Source organism: Oncorhynchus nerka, linkage group LG1 (assembly GCF_034236695.1).
Source record: "Oncorhynchus nerka isolate Pitt River linkage group LG1, Oner_Uvic_2.0, whole genome shotgun sequence".
NCBI classification, from domain to species: domain Eukaryota; kingdom Metazoa; phylum Chordata; class Actinopteri; order Salmoniformes; family Salmonidae; genus Oncorhynchus; species Oncorhynchus nerka.
Window position 1 is genome coordinate 27,261,625 of NC_088396.1, and position 13,298 is coordinate 27,274,922.

At 44.9% G+C, this 13,298-nt stretch overlaps 1 protein-coding gene across 1 annotated transcript in view; it reads right to left on the reverse strand.

Moving 5' to 3' along the window:
* LOC115128466 (anosmin-1-like) overlaps positions 1–13,298 on the reverse strand; it is a 63,612-nt gene that overhangs the window by 11,290 nt on the left and 39,024 nt on the right. The window contains exons 5-9 of the mRNA XM_029658326.2: positions 9,090–9,274; positions 8,526–8,655; positions 4,496–4,701; positions 3,238–3,385; positions 2,846–2,989 (exon numbers count right to left, since the gene is read on the reverse strand). Of these exons, the coding sequence (XP_029514186.1) occupies positions 2,846–2,989; positions 3,238–3,385; positions 4,496–4,701; positions 8,526–8,655; positions 9,090–9,274 (813 nt within the window). The remainder of the gene's footprint in view (positions 1–2,845; positions 2,990–3,237; positions 3,386–4,495; positions 4,702–8,525; positions 8,656–9,089; positions 9,275–13,298) is intronic.

A 13,298-nucleotide genomic window follows, 5' to 3' on the forward strand; every position in this document is an offset into this window, starting at 1 on the left:
CAGAGGTCCGTTAAAAGCGCATCATGAAGAACAAGGAACACACCAGGCAGGTCCGAGATACTGTTGTGAAGAAGTTTAAAGCCGGATTTGGATACAAAAAGATTTCCCAAGCTATAAACATCCCAAGGAGCACTGTGCAAGCGATAATATTGAAATGGAAGGAGTATCAGACCACTGCAAATCTACCAAGACCTGGCCGTCCCTCTAAACTTTCAGCTCATACAAGGAGAAGATCAGAGATGCAGCCAAGAGGCCCATGATCACTCTGGATGAACTGCAGAGATCTACAGCTGAGGTGGGAGACTCTGTCCATAGGACAACAATCAGTCGTATATTGCACAAATCTGGCCTTTATGGAAGAGTGACAAGAAGAAAGCCATTTCTTAAAGATATCCATAAAAAGTGTTGTTTAAAGTTTGACACAAGCCACCTGGGAGACACACCAAACATGTGGAAGAAGGTGCTCTGGTCAGATGAAACCAAAATGTAACTTTTTGGCAACAATGCAAAACGTTATGTTTGGCGTAAAAGCAACACAGCTCATCACCCTGAACACACCATCCCAAATGTCAAACATGGTGGTGGCAGCATCATGGTTTGGGCCTGCTTTTCTTCAGCAGGGACAGGGAAGATGGTTAAAATTGATGGGAAGATGGATGGAGCCAAATACAGGACCATTCTGGAAGAAAACCTGATGGAGTCTGCAAAAGACCTGAGACTGGGACGGAGATTTGTCTTCCAACAAGACAATGATCCAAAACATAAAGCAAAATCTACAATGGAATGGTTCAAAAATAAACATATCCAGGTGTTAGAATGGCCAAGTCAAAGTCCAGACCTGAATCCAATCTAGAATCTGTGGAAAGAACTGAAAACTGCTGTTCACAAATGCTCTCCATCCAACCTCACTGAGCTCGAGCTGTTTTGCAAGGAGGAATGGGAAAAAAATTCAGTCTCTCGAAACTGATAGAGACATACCCCAAGCGACTTACAGCTGTAATCGCAGCAAAAGGTGGCGCTACAAAGTATTAACTTAAGGGGGCTGAATAATTTTGCACGCCCAATTTTTCAGTTTTTGATTGTTAAAAAAGTTTGAAATATCCAATAAATGTCGTTCCACTTCATGATTGTGTCCCACTTGTTGTTGATTCTTCACAAAAAAATACAGTTTTATATCTTTATGTTTGAAGCCTGAAATGTGGCAAAAGGTCGCAAAGTTCAAGGGGGCCGAATACTTTCGCAAGGCACTGTAATTAGTAGATTTGGATAGAAACCACTCTGAAGTTTCGAAAACTGTTTGAATGATGTCTGTGAGTATAACATAACTCATATGGCCTGCAAAAACCTGAGAAAAAATCCAACCAGGCAGTGAGAAATCTGAGGTTTGTACTGTTTCAAGTCATTGCCTATTGAATATACAGTGTCTATGGGGTCATATTGCACTTCCTAAGGCTTCCACTAGATGTCAACAGTCTTTAGAACCTTGTTTGAGGCTTCTACTGTGAAGGAGAGCTGATTGAGTCAGGTGTCTGGCAGAGTGGCATGAGCTCAGTCTCACGCTCTCCCATGAGAGTTAGCTGCGTTCCATTGCATTTCTACAGACAAAGGAATTCTCCGGTTGAAACATTATTGAAGAATTATGATAAAAACATCCTAAAGATTGATTCTATACTTTGTTTGACATGATTCTATGAACTGTAATATTACTTTTCGTCTGAACTTTCGCCTGGACTTGCCCGGCACTCCTGAGTTTGGATTTGTGTACTAAACGCGCAAACAAAAACTTTATCGAACAAAACAAACATTTATTGTGGAACTGGGTTTCCTGGGAGTGCATTTTGATGAACATCAAAGGTAAGTGAATATTTATAATGCTATTTCTGACTTCTGTTGACTCCACAACATGGCGGATATCGGCATGGCTTGTTTTTGTGTCTGAGCGCCGTACTCAGATTATTGCATGGTTTGCTTTTTCCGTAAAGTTCTTTTGAAATCTGACACAGCGGTTGCATTAAGGAGAAGTGGATAAATTCCTTGCATAACATCATCAATGTTTATTATGTGTATTTCTGTAAATTGTTGTGGCTCTCCGCAAAATCACCGGATGTTAAATATGAACTTTATCGAACAAAACATACATGTATTGTGTAACATGAAGTCCTAGGAGTGTCATCTGATGAAGATCACCAAAGGTTAGTGATTCATTTTATCTCTATTTATGCTTTTTTCTTTGGCGGGAAAAATGGTTGTGTTTTTCTGTGATTGGGTGCTGACCTAACATAATCATTTGGTGTGCTTTCGTAGTAAAGCCTTTTTGAAAATCGGACACTGTGGCCGGATTTACAACAAGTTTATTTTTAAAACGGTGTAAAATACTTGTATGTTTGAGGAATTTTAATTATGGGATTTCTGTTGTTTTGAATTTGGCGCCCTGCAATTTCACTGGTTGTTGCTGAGGTGGGACGCTACCGTCCCACATATCCCAGAGAGGTTTACTACAGCTGTCAATAAACCCCAGCATACAGAGCCCCTCGCGTTGCCTGTGTTTACTGTTCTTCAGCTAACAGAACACCCTAGGCCGCCATTCCTCCTGGTCCACAGTAGATTTAAACTCACCCTGTGCTCTTATTGCCCATGTCAAAGACAACCCGTTTCATTTAGTTGATCTACAATATCCAATAGCTTTTCCTACAGATTTATCTCAAATGAGAACCAATCATTTCCCGACATTGATTAACCAATGCAGGATGCAGGATGCCTGATGAAGGGCAGAATGATGTGGTAATTACAATAGGGTCGGCGCCAAGGCCAAGGCCCACGCACACTACAATAATATGGTACGTACCCCCTCGGTTCTTCCAGTAAATGCGGACCTGTAGCTGGCCATCCTGGTAGAAGGGTGTGCCCACCTCCAGAGGGCCGGCCGGGCGCTTGCCAAGTGTGGAGCCAACAGGCATCATAACCTCCTCCTTCTTGGACACTGGTTTCACTGGGTTGGAGAAGGAAGAGAAGTTAACATCGGATTTATAGTCCAGCTAATCTCATAAAATCTCCAAATGTAGCTCAAAACTCTAATATGGGAAGGTTACAGTATAATTAAACATATATTATCATACCAATAGTTATGCTAATAAATACTCTAAAATGAACTCATAAAACTATTAAACAGTGTCATTATTTATCACTAAGTCAGATGGGTGCAGCCTTGTTTAGACTCGATGTCCCATGATGCCTTACCAGAGTCATTGTTCTGGGCAGCGGTGCTGAAGTGGAGTGATGCCTTGGAGCTCTTCAGACGCACCTGACCCCAGTAGGTGACTGCCTGCAGCTCCACTGTGTAGCTATTGTTAGTCAGCAGGCCGTCCAGATCCACCCAGCTCTGGGCCTGAAATCCCAGAGACAACACCACGTCAACCACAGCCAGAACACAATGTGGCCAGAACACAACCGTATCACTCAAACCAGATGAGTCAGATCCCTGTCCCAGTCTAGTCCATTCCAGTCCCAGCCCAGGGTAGCCCAGTCGAAGCCAGGTCTGTGGGAATAAGGACCATCCTTATTGGGAACACGTGTGCTGGTCTAAACCAACATGGAGAGAGAGGAGATAGTGATAGAGTCTTAGGCCTGAGGCTTTACGCACCGTGTGAGGGAGCAGTGTTATCCCCATCCCCTGGGGCTTCGTTACGGTGTGTTTAGGTCTCAGCATTCCTCCAGCAGCATGAGCCTGATAGGCTCCAGTTATTGACCAGAACTTGTTTTGATATTCCACCATCAGCAGGTAGCTTTCAAAGCCCTGAGGTGCCAAAGTATCAAAAGATATCTGGTGTCTCCCAGCTTTCTCACCTCCATGCCACATCTGCATCTGGTTACCAACACTAATTCCAGATTCTAAGTCAGCACAAGTGGAATGACTGTCTAGACAATAGCGTTTTTGCTTTATTCCTCATAGCGATGCTAAGCTAAACAGACATTTGATACTATTGCACTTGTTAAACCACTTAATTTGACAGCTTGTTAATTGTTATTCAATTAATAAGAAACCACTGGGCTAAAGGACCTTGACTTATTCTCAGTTACCAGTAGTCAATCTAAATAACAGTAACCTTGACAAATATGGGTTAAGTTATCCAAGGAACACATCCCTGTGACACCATCTAGCCGTAAATGAGGAATACATTATATGTTATGTTTTCTTTCAAAGCTTAACCAAGCGTTTAAGGGTAATTTAATTAGTTTGAGGAAATAAAACAATGAAAAGGGCAGTGTGCCGTGCAACATGAGCGATTGCTTTAAGAGTTGATGTATTTAAATGGCTTACGTTGCTGATCTTTTTCCATTGTGGGGCCTGTGGTTCTTATTTACAGTGCAGAGACTAGGGGAGTGAGGCTGAGCTTGAGATGGGTCTGATCCAATCAGCCCATCCAGGCCCTCGGGTGTCTAGCCTCCCAACCCGCAGACACATCACCCAGACGGGAAGAGAAGAGCCGATGCTTACCCCGTTGGTGGTCTTCCTCCTCTTCTTCTTGGACGGCACCAGCGACTTCCCGGGAACAGTCCAGCTCCAGAAGACTTTGTAGTGATGGACGGGGATGTCGGGCTCAGAGGGCAGGGTCCAGTTAAGATGGACTGTCACCGTCCCCTCAGCACCCAGCGTCATGTTAGTAACATGCAGGCTGGTTGGTCTGGGAGGGGCGGCGGGATCTGGAGAGAGACCAGGAACACAGTACTCTAATGTCATGTAATCCACAGCAGTTCTCCTTCTCTCTCCCTCCAGCTGTTAAGCTTTAATTCAGGGACTGAGTGAGGAGGATAATGTTAGACACAGAAAGACTATTGTTTCTTAATGGAAGACAGAAAGAGATCATGATGGAGCTGTTTTTGTTTGTACAATTTGGGAACGACCACAAATAACGGCGCCGGCAGAAAAGTGACAGCTGCGATGTTTTTTTGGTGCTAATAAGTGGCTGGAGACTCACAGACCAATGAAAAAACACTAATCAACTAAATATTGAGATTCATTCAAATGGACGATCACTTTTAAACCACAATGTGTTTATCCTTGCTTAAAATCATATCAGAAGTTTGGTTTAATGTGTCTAACCAGGATACATTTGCACCAGTTAAGACAGCTTTGCAGTGCAGCTGAGAGACCAGAATAAGACGGGCCCATATGAGAGGCCCAGCCAGTATGATGGTGTAAAGTTATTAGTCCACCACTGACAATCTGTCATGAAATGTTATGACAGGTGTCACGTCTACGACAGCGTTACACAGGACAGAGAGCTCGGCTCAATGGTCACCAAACACATGCTGCTCACTTTCACATTCCATCTTAACTTGAGTCTACCTAGCGTGCATGTGTGTGCATCCAAGTGTGTGTGTAAGATGATGTTTCAGAGCTTGTTAAGAGCCTGGCCAGATGGGGTCTGCCCCAGGATTGCTGCCGGCTGCCGCATATAGTCAGTACTGATGTCAGGCCATGGGTCCCAGGCAGGGCCAGGCGGAGGCAGGGCCAGGCGGAGGCAGGGCCAGGCGGAGGCAGGGCCAGGCAGAGGCAGGGCCAGGCAGAGGCAGGGCCAGGCAGAGGCAGGGCCAGGCAGAGGCAGGGCCAGGCAGAGGCAGGGCCAGGCAGAGGCAGGGCCAGGCAGAGGCAGGGCCAGGCAGAGGCAGGGCCAGGCAGAGGCAGGGCCAGGCAGAGGCAGGGCCAGGCAGAGGCAGGGCCAGGCAGAGGCAGGGCCAGGCAGAGGCAGGGCCAGGCAGAGGCAGGGCGCCAGACCAGAGGGAAAGGCCTATTACTGAGAAAATGGAGACTACAGCCCTGTTACTGTTAGCTCATCTCCCCTTTCTTCCTTCTCCCACCTGAAACACATTTGGGGTGGTTTCAAAGTGCAATTGGACGCATCGTTTCCGAGTGAACCAGCTAATGTTATCCACGCTATATAAATAAGCAGTGAGTTTTTTGCAAATTGCCCAAACAAAGTATGGTGGTGCGAAATTGCAATCAGATGATCAGGCTGAGCTATGTAAATAACAATGGAATGACAGAATCAATCGCTCATCATGTGACAGCTCTCATCCATCCATCAGCGTTGTGGGACTGATTGGAGGTCAGTTTCCAGGCCTGCAGCACAATCCTGTTTCCACCTGGTGTCTGGTGATGTCACGCAGCCTGTCAGAACACCCAGGGGACTTCATGTTAGAATATAAATGACAAGGAAGGTCATTCAGGCAGCATACAGTTACCACTACCACAAAACATATGAGGATGAAGCAAGGTACTTCATTTTGCTTCCCTGGTGAATATTGCACCACAATCTTGTCATAGACTATGTAAAAAAAGAAATGCCTTCATTACTTCCTCAGCTATTCATATTGAAGACGAAGACAAAGGTGGTCCCTGCTAGACAAAATCTCTACCCATGTTGGTAAAGCAAACACACCACAAGAACTCAGACAAAGGGCCAAACCCGGAGCCAAATCAACTGAACTGCAGAACGTTGCTCACAGCTCTGCCTCTACACCTCAAACCAAACTATCTGCTCTACCTCAGATGAAATCTAGACACAATATTACATTCATAAACCTGTAATCCAGACTAAAGGGTTGTTTAGAGTCATTCAACATAGAAACACTCAGAGTAGTACAGGCATCAGCACAGTCTCAGCCCACTATCAAACACAATGCTAATCTGTAACACAGATCTGAAGCACTGAGCAGCCTACCTTACCTCATTCTCCCTGGAAGCCAGACAATAACTTACATGCAGTTGAAACCTGCAATATCCTGACTAATTTGGACATATGACATTTTATACAGCTGTAAAGAGGGAAAGCCCCACCTTTGAAGAGTTAAACGTACAAAAGTGTGGCTGCATCGCTATGGAGAAAAGCACATGTTCTGCACGCACAGGGGTTTCTGATGACTTTCTATGTTCTGTTTGGCATCAGTGAGCATCAATTTCCATTTAGCTCAGCGGACAACTTTAGGGACGGAGGGGCGAGGAATGCTTAATAATCTGATTTAAGGTTCAGGTTTGTTAGATAGGAGAAAGAAAAATAAACAGATTACGTATGGTTGTGATGGATATTTAAAGATACTGTGCCAAAACCATTTTGTGATTTGCTTTTAACCTCTTCAGTCGACCCTCTACTTTTTTGAACATTTTGTTAAAAATCGCGCAACATTTCAGCACCCTGCTACTCATGCCAGGAATATAGTACGTTCATATGGTTAGAATGTGTGGATAGGAAACCCTCGGACGTTTTTAAAACTGGTTAAATCACGACTGTGGCTATTACATAACGTGCGTTACATCGGAAAGCGCAGGAAAACCTGATCACAGAAAATGGAAATAAATATCCTTGCGCCACTTCCAGCAATTGTTAACAGTGAGCCGAATTAGATAAGACCGAGCATTCAACTCCCACAGCATCCCCATGTTGTCTAGAGTCTTGTGAATTTAATCATCTTTGATTCTTGGTTGAACCGAAAGAGGGGCACCGCTTACCTCCGGTCTCCGCCCAGATCATTCCGGAAGAGCTCTCTCCTGAAATTTTTTCCAAGACGACAGCTAATGATATTTACATCACCTACGGATTATTTTTATCGCTTATTAACGTTTACTAATACCTAAAGTAGCATTACAAACGTATTTCGAAGTGTTTTGTGAAAGTTTATAGTCTACTTTTTGAATTTTAAAAAATGACGTTACGTTGTGAAATCGCTGTTTTTTTTCGTTTATCACACAGTCTACATATAACGATATCTTGGCTTTATATGGCCCGATTTAATCGAAATAAAGACCCAATAGTGTTTATGGGACATCTAGGAGTGCCAACAAAGTGGTGAAAGGTAATGACTGTTTTCTATTTTATTGTGCGGTTTGTGTAACGCCGAAATGCTAATTATTTTGTTTACGTCCCCTGCTGTGCTTTTCTGTTGTAGTGTATTGGTGCATGCTATCAGATAATAGCTTCTCATGCTGTCGCCGAAAAGCATTTTAAAAATCGGACTTGTTGCCTGGATTCACAACGAGTGTAGCTTTAATTTGATACCCTGCATGTGTATTTTAATGAACTTTTGAGTTTTAACTAATACTATTAGCATTTAGCGTAGCGCATTTGCATTTCCAGAGCTCTAGTTGGGACGCAAGCGTCCTAAGTAGAGGCAACAGGTTAATAAATGTGAGCATTACGGGAGTAATCTTGCAGAATATTCCAGCACAGGAACAATGTTACGTTCCTGCAGTGTGGGTGTTTCCCCTCACTGCAGGGTGGATTGAATTTCAGGCAAAAGTTAGACACACTCACAAATATGCAAAAAAACACAATTTGTCCATGAACAAAATGGGGAAATTGGCCGTTACTGAGACAAATCAGGCTGTGATGGATTGTCCCAAAGTCTCCACCTGTTCATAGCCCTTGACTGTAGTAAATGTAAGGATAGGGTGTCACACAGGAACTGACACTGAGTAGGGGCCACACACACACACACACAACCCCCACACTCTCCCAGACACAGCCTACCTCTGGAGGAGCGGAAGTGCTTGCTGGGGGCAGTAAACCCGCGGGTCCCGTGTACATTGACGGCAGCCACTCTGAACTGGTACCATCTGCTGGCTCTGATGTCGGCCAGTTGGATGCGCTCCTCTGTAGTCTGAGCGACAGATGGGAGAGAGCAGCCACACAGGGGTTAAAGGTCACACAGGGTCGCAGTTCGTGTGAGTGTTGCTGCCACATCAGTCATCTGTCTGTTTCTCTTTGCCAAACTTTCAAAGACACTGCAACTAAGGAATGTGCAACAGTGTGCGACAGTGTGATTGAGTGCAGTGCTTCCACAGCTGTGGAGTACCACCCCGACATTGTTATGTCTCTCTTTTGTGTAAAACATATTATGGTTTAGTTTTAGGGTTGGTTTTTCCACCAAATAATGCATCACTGATTCTTCATCTTCCTAAAAAGTACTGACCATGTTATTAATTTAGGATAACTAAACAGGACATTTGATTATAATATACTATATGTGAATGAAAGAGAAATCCTCCAGCAGCATTGAGGTAGTCAGAGAAGGAGCCTGGTGTGGTGCCCTACCTGTGCCACGGTATCCCACTCTGTGGCGTCGTCCTCACTGGGGTGGATGCCATAGTTCCAGCGGCGCTGCACCACGTACAGTACAGGCTCCACAGAGATGTTGAACTTAGAGGACCAGCGGATCACCAGGCCTCCAGACGGCTGCTCCACAAACACCAGCTCCTTTCTGGGCTTCAGGGGTGCTCCTGAAAACAGTCATTGACATCACTGTGAGACGGAGCAGGGGGAGAGAATGGGGCATGACATCATCACTGTGAGTGACTTTAAGCAGAGAGGAAGAGGCGAAGCCAGATGATTTAGATAAGTCCTTTTTTGTATGGAGGTCTATGAGAGTGTAGAATTACGTGAGGCTTATTTGAATGAATATAAGTCTCGTAATGTTTAGGCTGTTATAAATGTACTAATATCACCAACTTTGAGAAAAAAACACTTCGTTATGCCTGTTGTTCACACGCGTATCTGCCCTCTCATTGTCTAGAATGGTCCCACCTGATCTCGCCTGCCTTCAATCACTGAGGACATGTATTTCCATTGTTAGAGCGGTCACTTGGCTATCTTGTCAATAAAATAGATAATCTTTGCTTGAGGACAGACATATAACATCATCACTGTGAGACTGACTTTGGGAGAAACAGCACAGATTTGAAATTGACAGACACTGTCCGAGACACTGTCCACTGGGTCAATATCATGGTCATTGTGCTGTGACGGACCGTGATATACTCTTGGATAGAGAGAACATGTTTTACCAGCTGTCTCTTTGGGGAGGACACAGATAGTTAGCCTCTGGGTATGTGAGGTAGTGGAAAGCCGAGGAGCTTACATTATCTTCTCTTCATGTCAAAACACACTCAGACGCACACACATGTGTACAATCCATTTGCCTCATTGTCCCTCACATTCAACCCATTTAAACTCTGTCAATGTGCCCATGTGCGATAAATCCGATTTATTAAGTGTGCGGTGTAGGGAAAAGTGAGTGTCCATGACAGACTAACTCTCTCCTGGAGGATTTATTTCAGCTGAGATGTAGTGAGTTGTTGATTGAGCATCGGGCTGAGTGTTAATGAGATGGAGATTGGAAATGCAGCGTTCAGGAGTACAGAAGAACACTGAATAAATCCCACACCTCTCAATAAATCACCTGCCGTTCTCACACACTTACTTACCCAAGGACCTCTCCCCTCGAACCGAGGAGAGCGAGCGCCTAGCGCTGCTCTGCATTCATGAAATGCACGCAGTATAAACACACATACTCAAGTCAAAGTAACTGCAAACAAGGTGCTGAAAATAGTGTTGAATTGCCTGTGCTGCATAAGCAGGCTGCTTCAACTTGTTACATCTCGATTGATTATTTTTAACGTGATTGATTAGTACTCATTGAATACTGGGTGGGAGATGGAGGTGGGCCCATTTGCCAGACACAGAGTCAGTCTTGAGTCTCGTAGATAGAGGCTCTACACAGAGTAACAGCTGTGTGCCATTGTGCTGATGTTTCACAGCTCCAGTGTGTGTGTGTGTGTGTGAGACGAACACAATACCACAGCATTCCTACTCCCTTCGCCATGATTCATCTTCCCTCAGCCACACACACACATCCCGTCTCCACATCCAACAACCATCCACACGCAGCAAAGAGACAAACCCTAAACCCGCTCTTAGCTCGCACCCCTACAAAGATTACCCCTATGGGGTCAGATCCCATCCAAGAATCGTACTAGCAGGATTCATCTTCCAATGGCCACATGCTTGCTCTGCCCCATCTAAAAAACATAACCATGAAGTTTGCCTTGATGAACAGTCATCAAGAGCTGAGCATTCATTCATGTATTGTGCATTCCAACAATAACGCTCCTGGATTATAATGCTGAGTGCTCACGCACACACTGTCAAAATGACCTGGCTAATTACTGGGGCCGTGGCAAACAAGCACCAATTAAGGTGGGAGGAACACATCCAACAATACATTATTCAAAAGGTGATTGTAGTACAATGGCCTCCCATAGACTTCAAACACTGATGAGTGCTCAGTGTCATGCCATGGTTCCCAGAGTCATCAATATACATGGTTACATAGGTCTCTGACGGTTAACAGTAAAGATATGCTTCATATTTTACGTGCATCAAATGACTGTCTTTGTTTTGGAGCACAGAGGCAGCAATACATCCATACCCCAGGATGGTCATGCACTGTTCAATCTTTTAAATCCATTAGGGGTGTGGAGCTGTGAATGGCTGGGGAGGACGACTGCTGGCTGGCTGGCGAGTGTGAGGATCAAGCATCATAGCGTCTCCAGAGGGAGAGAGACCATAAGTAAAGACTGACATATTTACACAAGGACACGGGGCTGAGAACAAGACTGCCTTTCCACACTGGTCTCTCAGTGATCTCCATTATGGTGACAGAATAACCATCTATCACAAATGACTGCCAACCCATCATAGCTGAGGGAAAAGACAACTTATTCAAAACTCCACTTTGCTAGTACAGCTTTGAACAAAAAAAGAAGACGTTACAGTCTAGTGAATAGTATGTAATATCACTGGGTTCTATTGATATCAAGAAAAAAGCTCTACATATGGGACCAAGGCCCTGTAGTCGTCTTCTGTGTATTTGTGTTCAAAAGACATAACACACACAATGAGCTCTGCTTTCTACAGCGCACTCTTCCACTGTCACACACTCGCTGGGGACCTTCACCTGCACACACACACAGGGCACACAAACACACATCTGAGAGCGATCTCCGTGGGGGGAAACACTCCATTTCACCCGGCTCGCGTCAGAATAATGGCTTCCAGCATTATGGATCATCTTGAACACACACTTGTGCACATACAGAAACAATTACTCTCTCCACACCGTAAGCACATAATTACACCTTCAACAATGGAGATCAGGATTGGAATTCAAACATGACTTAAAGCAGACTGCAAATTAAAACATGTGCAAATCTCCTTTTATCTTTCTCCATCCACACAGGCTGTGAATCTCCAGGCCATGACACTGCCTTTACTGTACATCCATTCTTTCAGAATATATTAATGTATGCTTCAACACCCCCCCCTCCAGGTTCTCCTTTACCCAAATCCAGATAGCAGATGTTCTGAAAGAGCTGCAAAACCTGGACCCGTATAAATCAGCTGGGCTTGACAATCTGGACCCTCTATTTCTGAAACTATCCGCCGCCATTGTCGCAACCCCTATTACCAGCCTGTTCAACCTCTCTTTCATATCGTCTGAGATCCCCAAGGATTGGAAAGCTGCCGCAGTCATCCCCCTCTTCAAAGGGGGAGACACCCTGGACCCAAACTGTTACAGACTATATCCATTCTGCCCTGCCTATCTAAGGTCTTCGAAAGCCAAGTCAACAAACAGGTCACTGACCATCTCGAATCCCACCATACCTTCTCCGCTATGCAATCTGGTTTCCGAGCCGGTCACGGGTGCACCTCAGCCACACTCAAGGTACTAAACGACATCATAACCGCCATCGATAAAAGACAGTACTGTGCAGCAGTCTTCATCGACCTTGCCAAGGCCTTCGACTCTGTCAATCACCATATTCTTATCGGCAGACTCAGTAGCCTCAGCTTTTCGGATGACTGCCTTGCCTGGTTCACCAATTACTTTGCAGACAGAGTTCAGTGTGTCAAATCGGAGGGCATGTTGTCCGGTCCTCTGGCAGTCTCTATGGGGGTGCCACAGGGTTCAATTCTCGGGCCGACTCTTTTCTCTGTGTATATCAATGATGTTGCTCTTGCTGCGGGCGATTCCCTGATCCACCTCTACGCAGACGACACCATTCTATACACTTTCGGCCCGTCATTGGACACTGTGCTATCTAACCTCCAATCGAGCTTCAATGCCATACAACACTCCTTCCGTGGCCTCCAACTGCTCTTAAACGCTAGTAAAACCAAATGCATGCTTTTCAACCGATCGCTGCCTGCACCCGCTTGCCCGACTAGCATCACCACACTGGATGGTTCCGACCTTGAATATGTGGACACCTATAAGTACCTAGGTGTCTGGCTAGACTGCAAACTCTCCTTCCAGACCCATATCAAACATCTCCAATCGAAAATCAAATCAAGAGTCTGCTTTCTATTCCGCAACAAAGCCTCCTTCACTCACGCTGCCAAGCTTACCCTAGTAAAACTGACTATCCTACCGATCCTCGACTTCGGCGATGTCATCTACAAAAT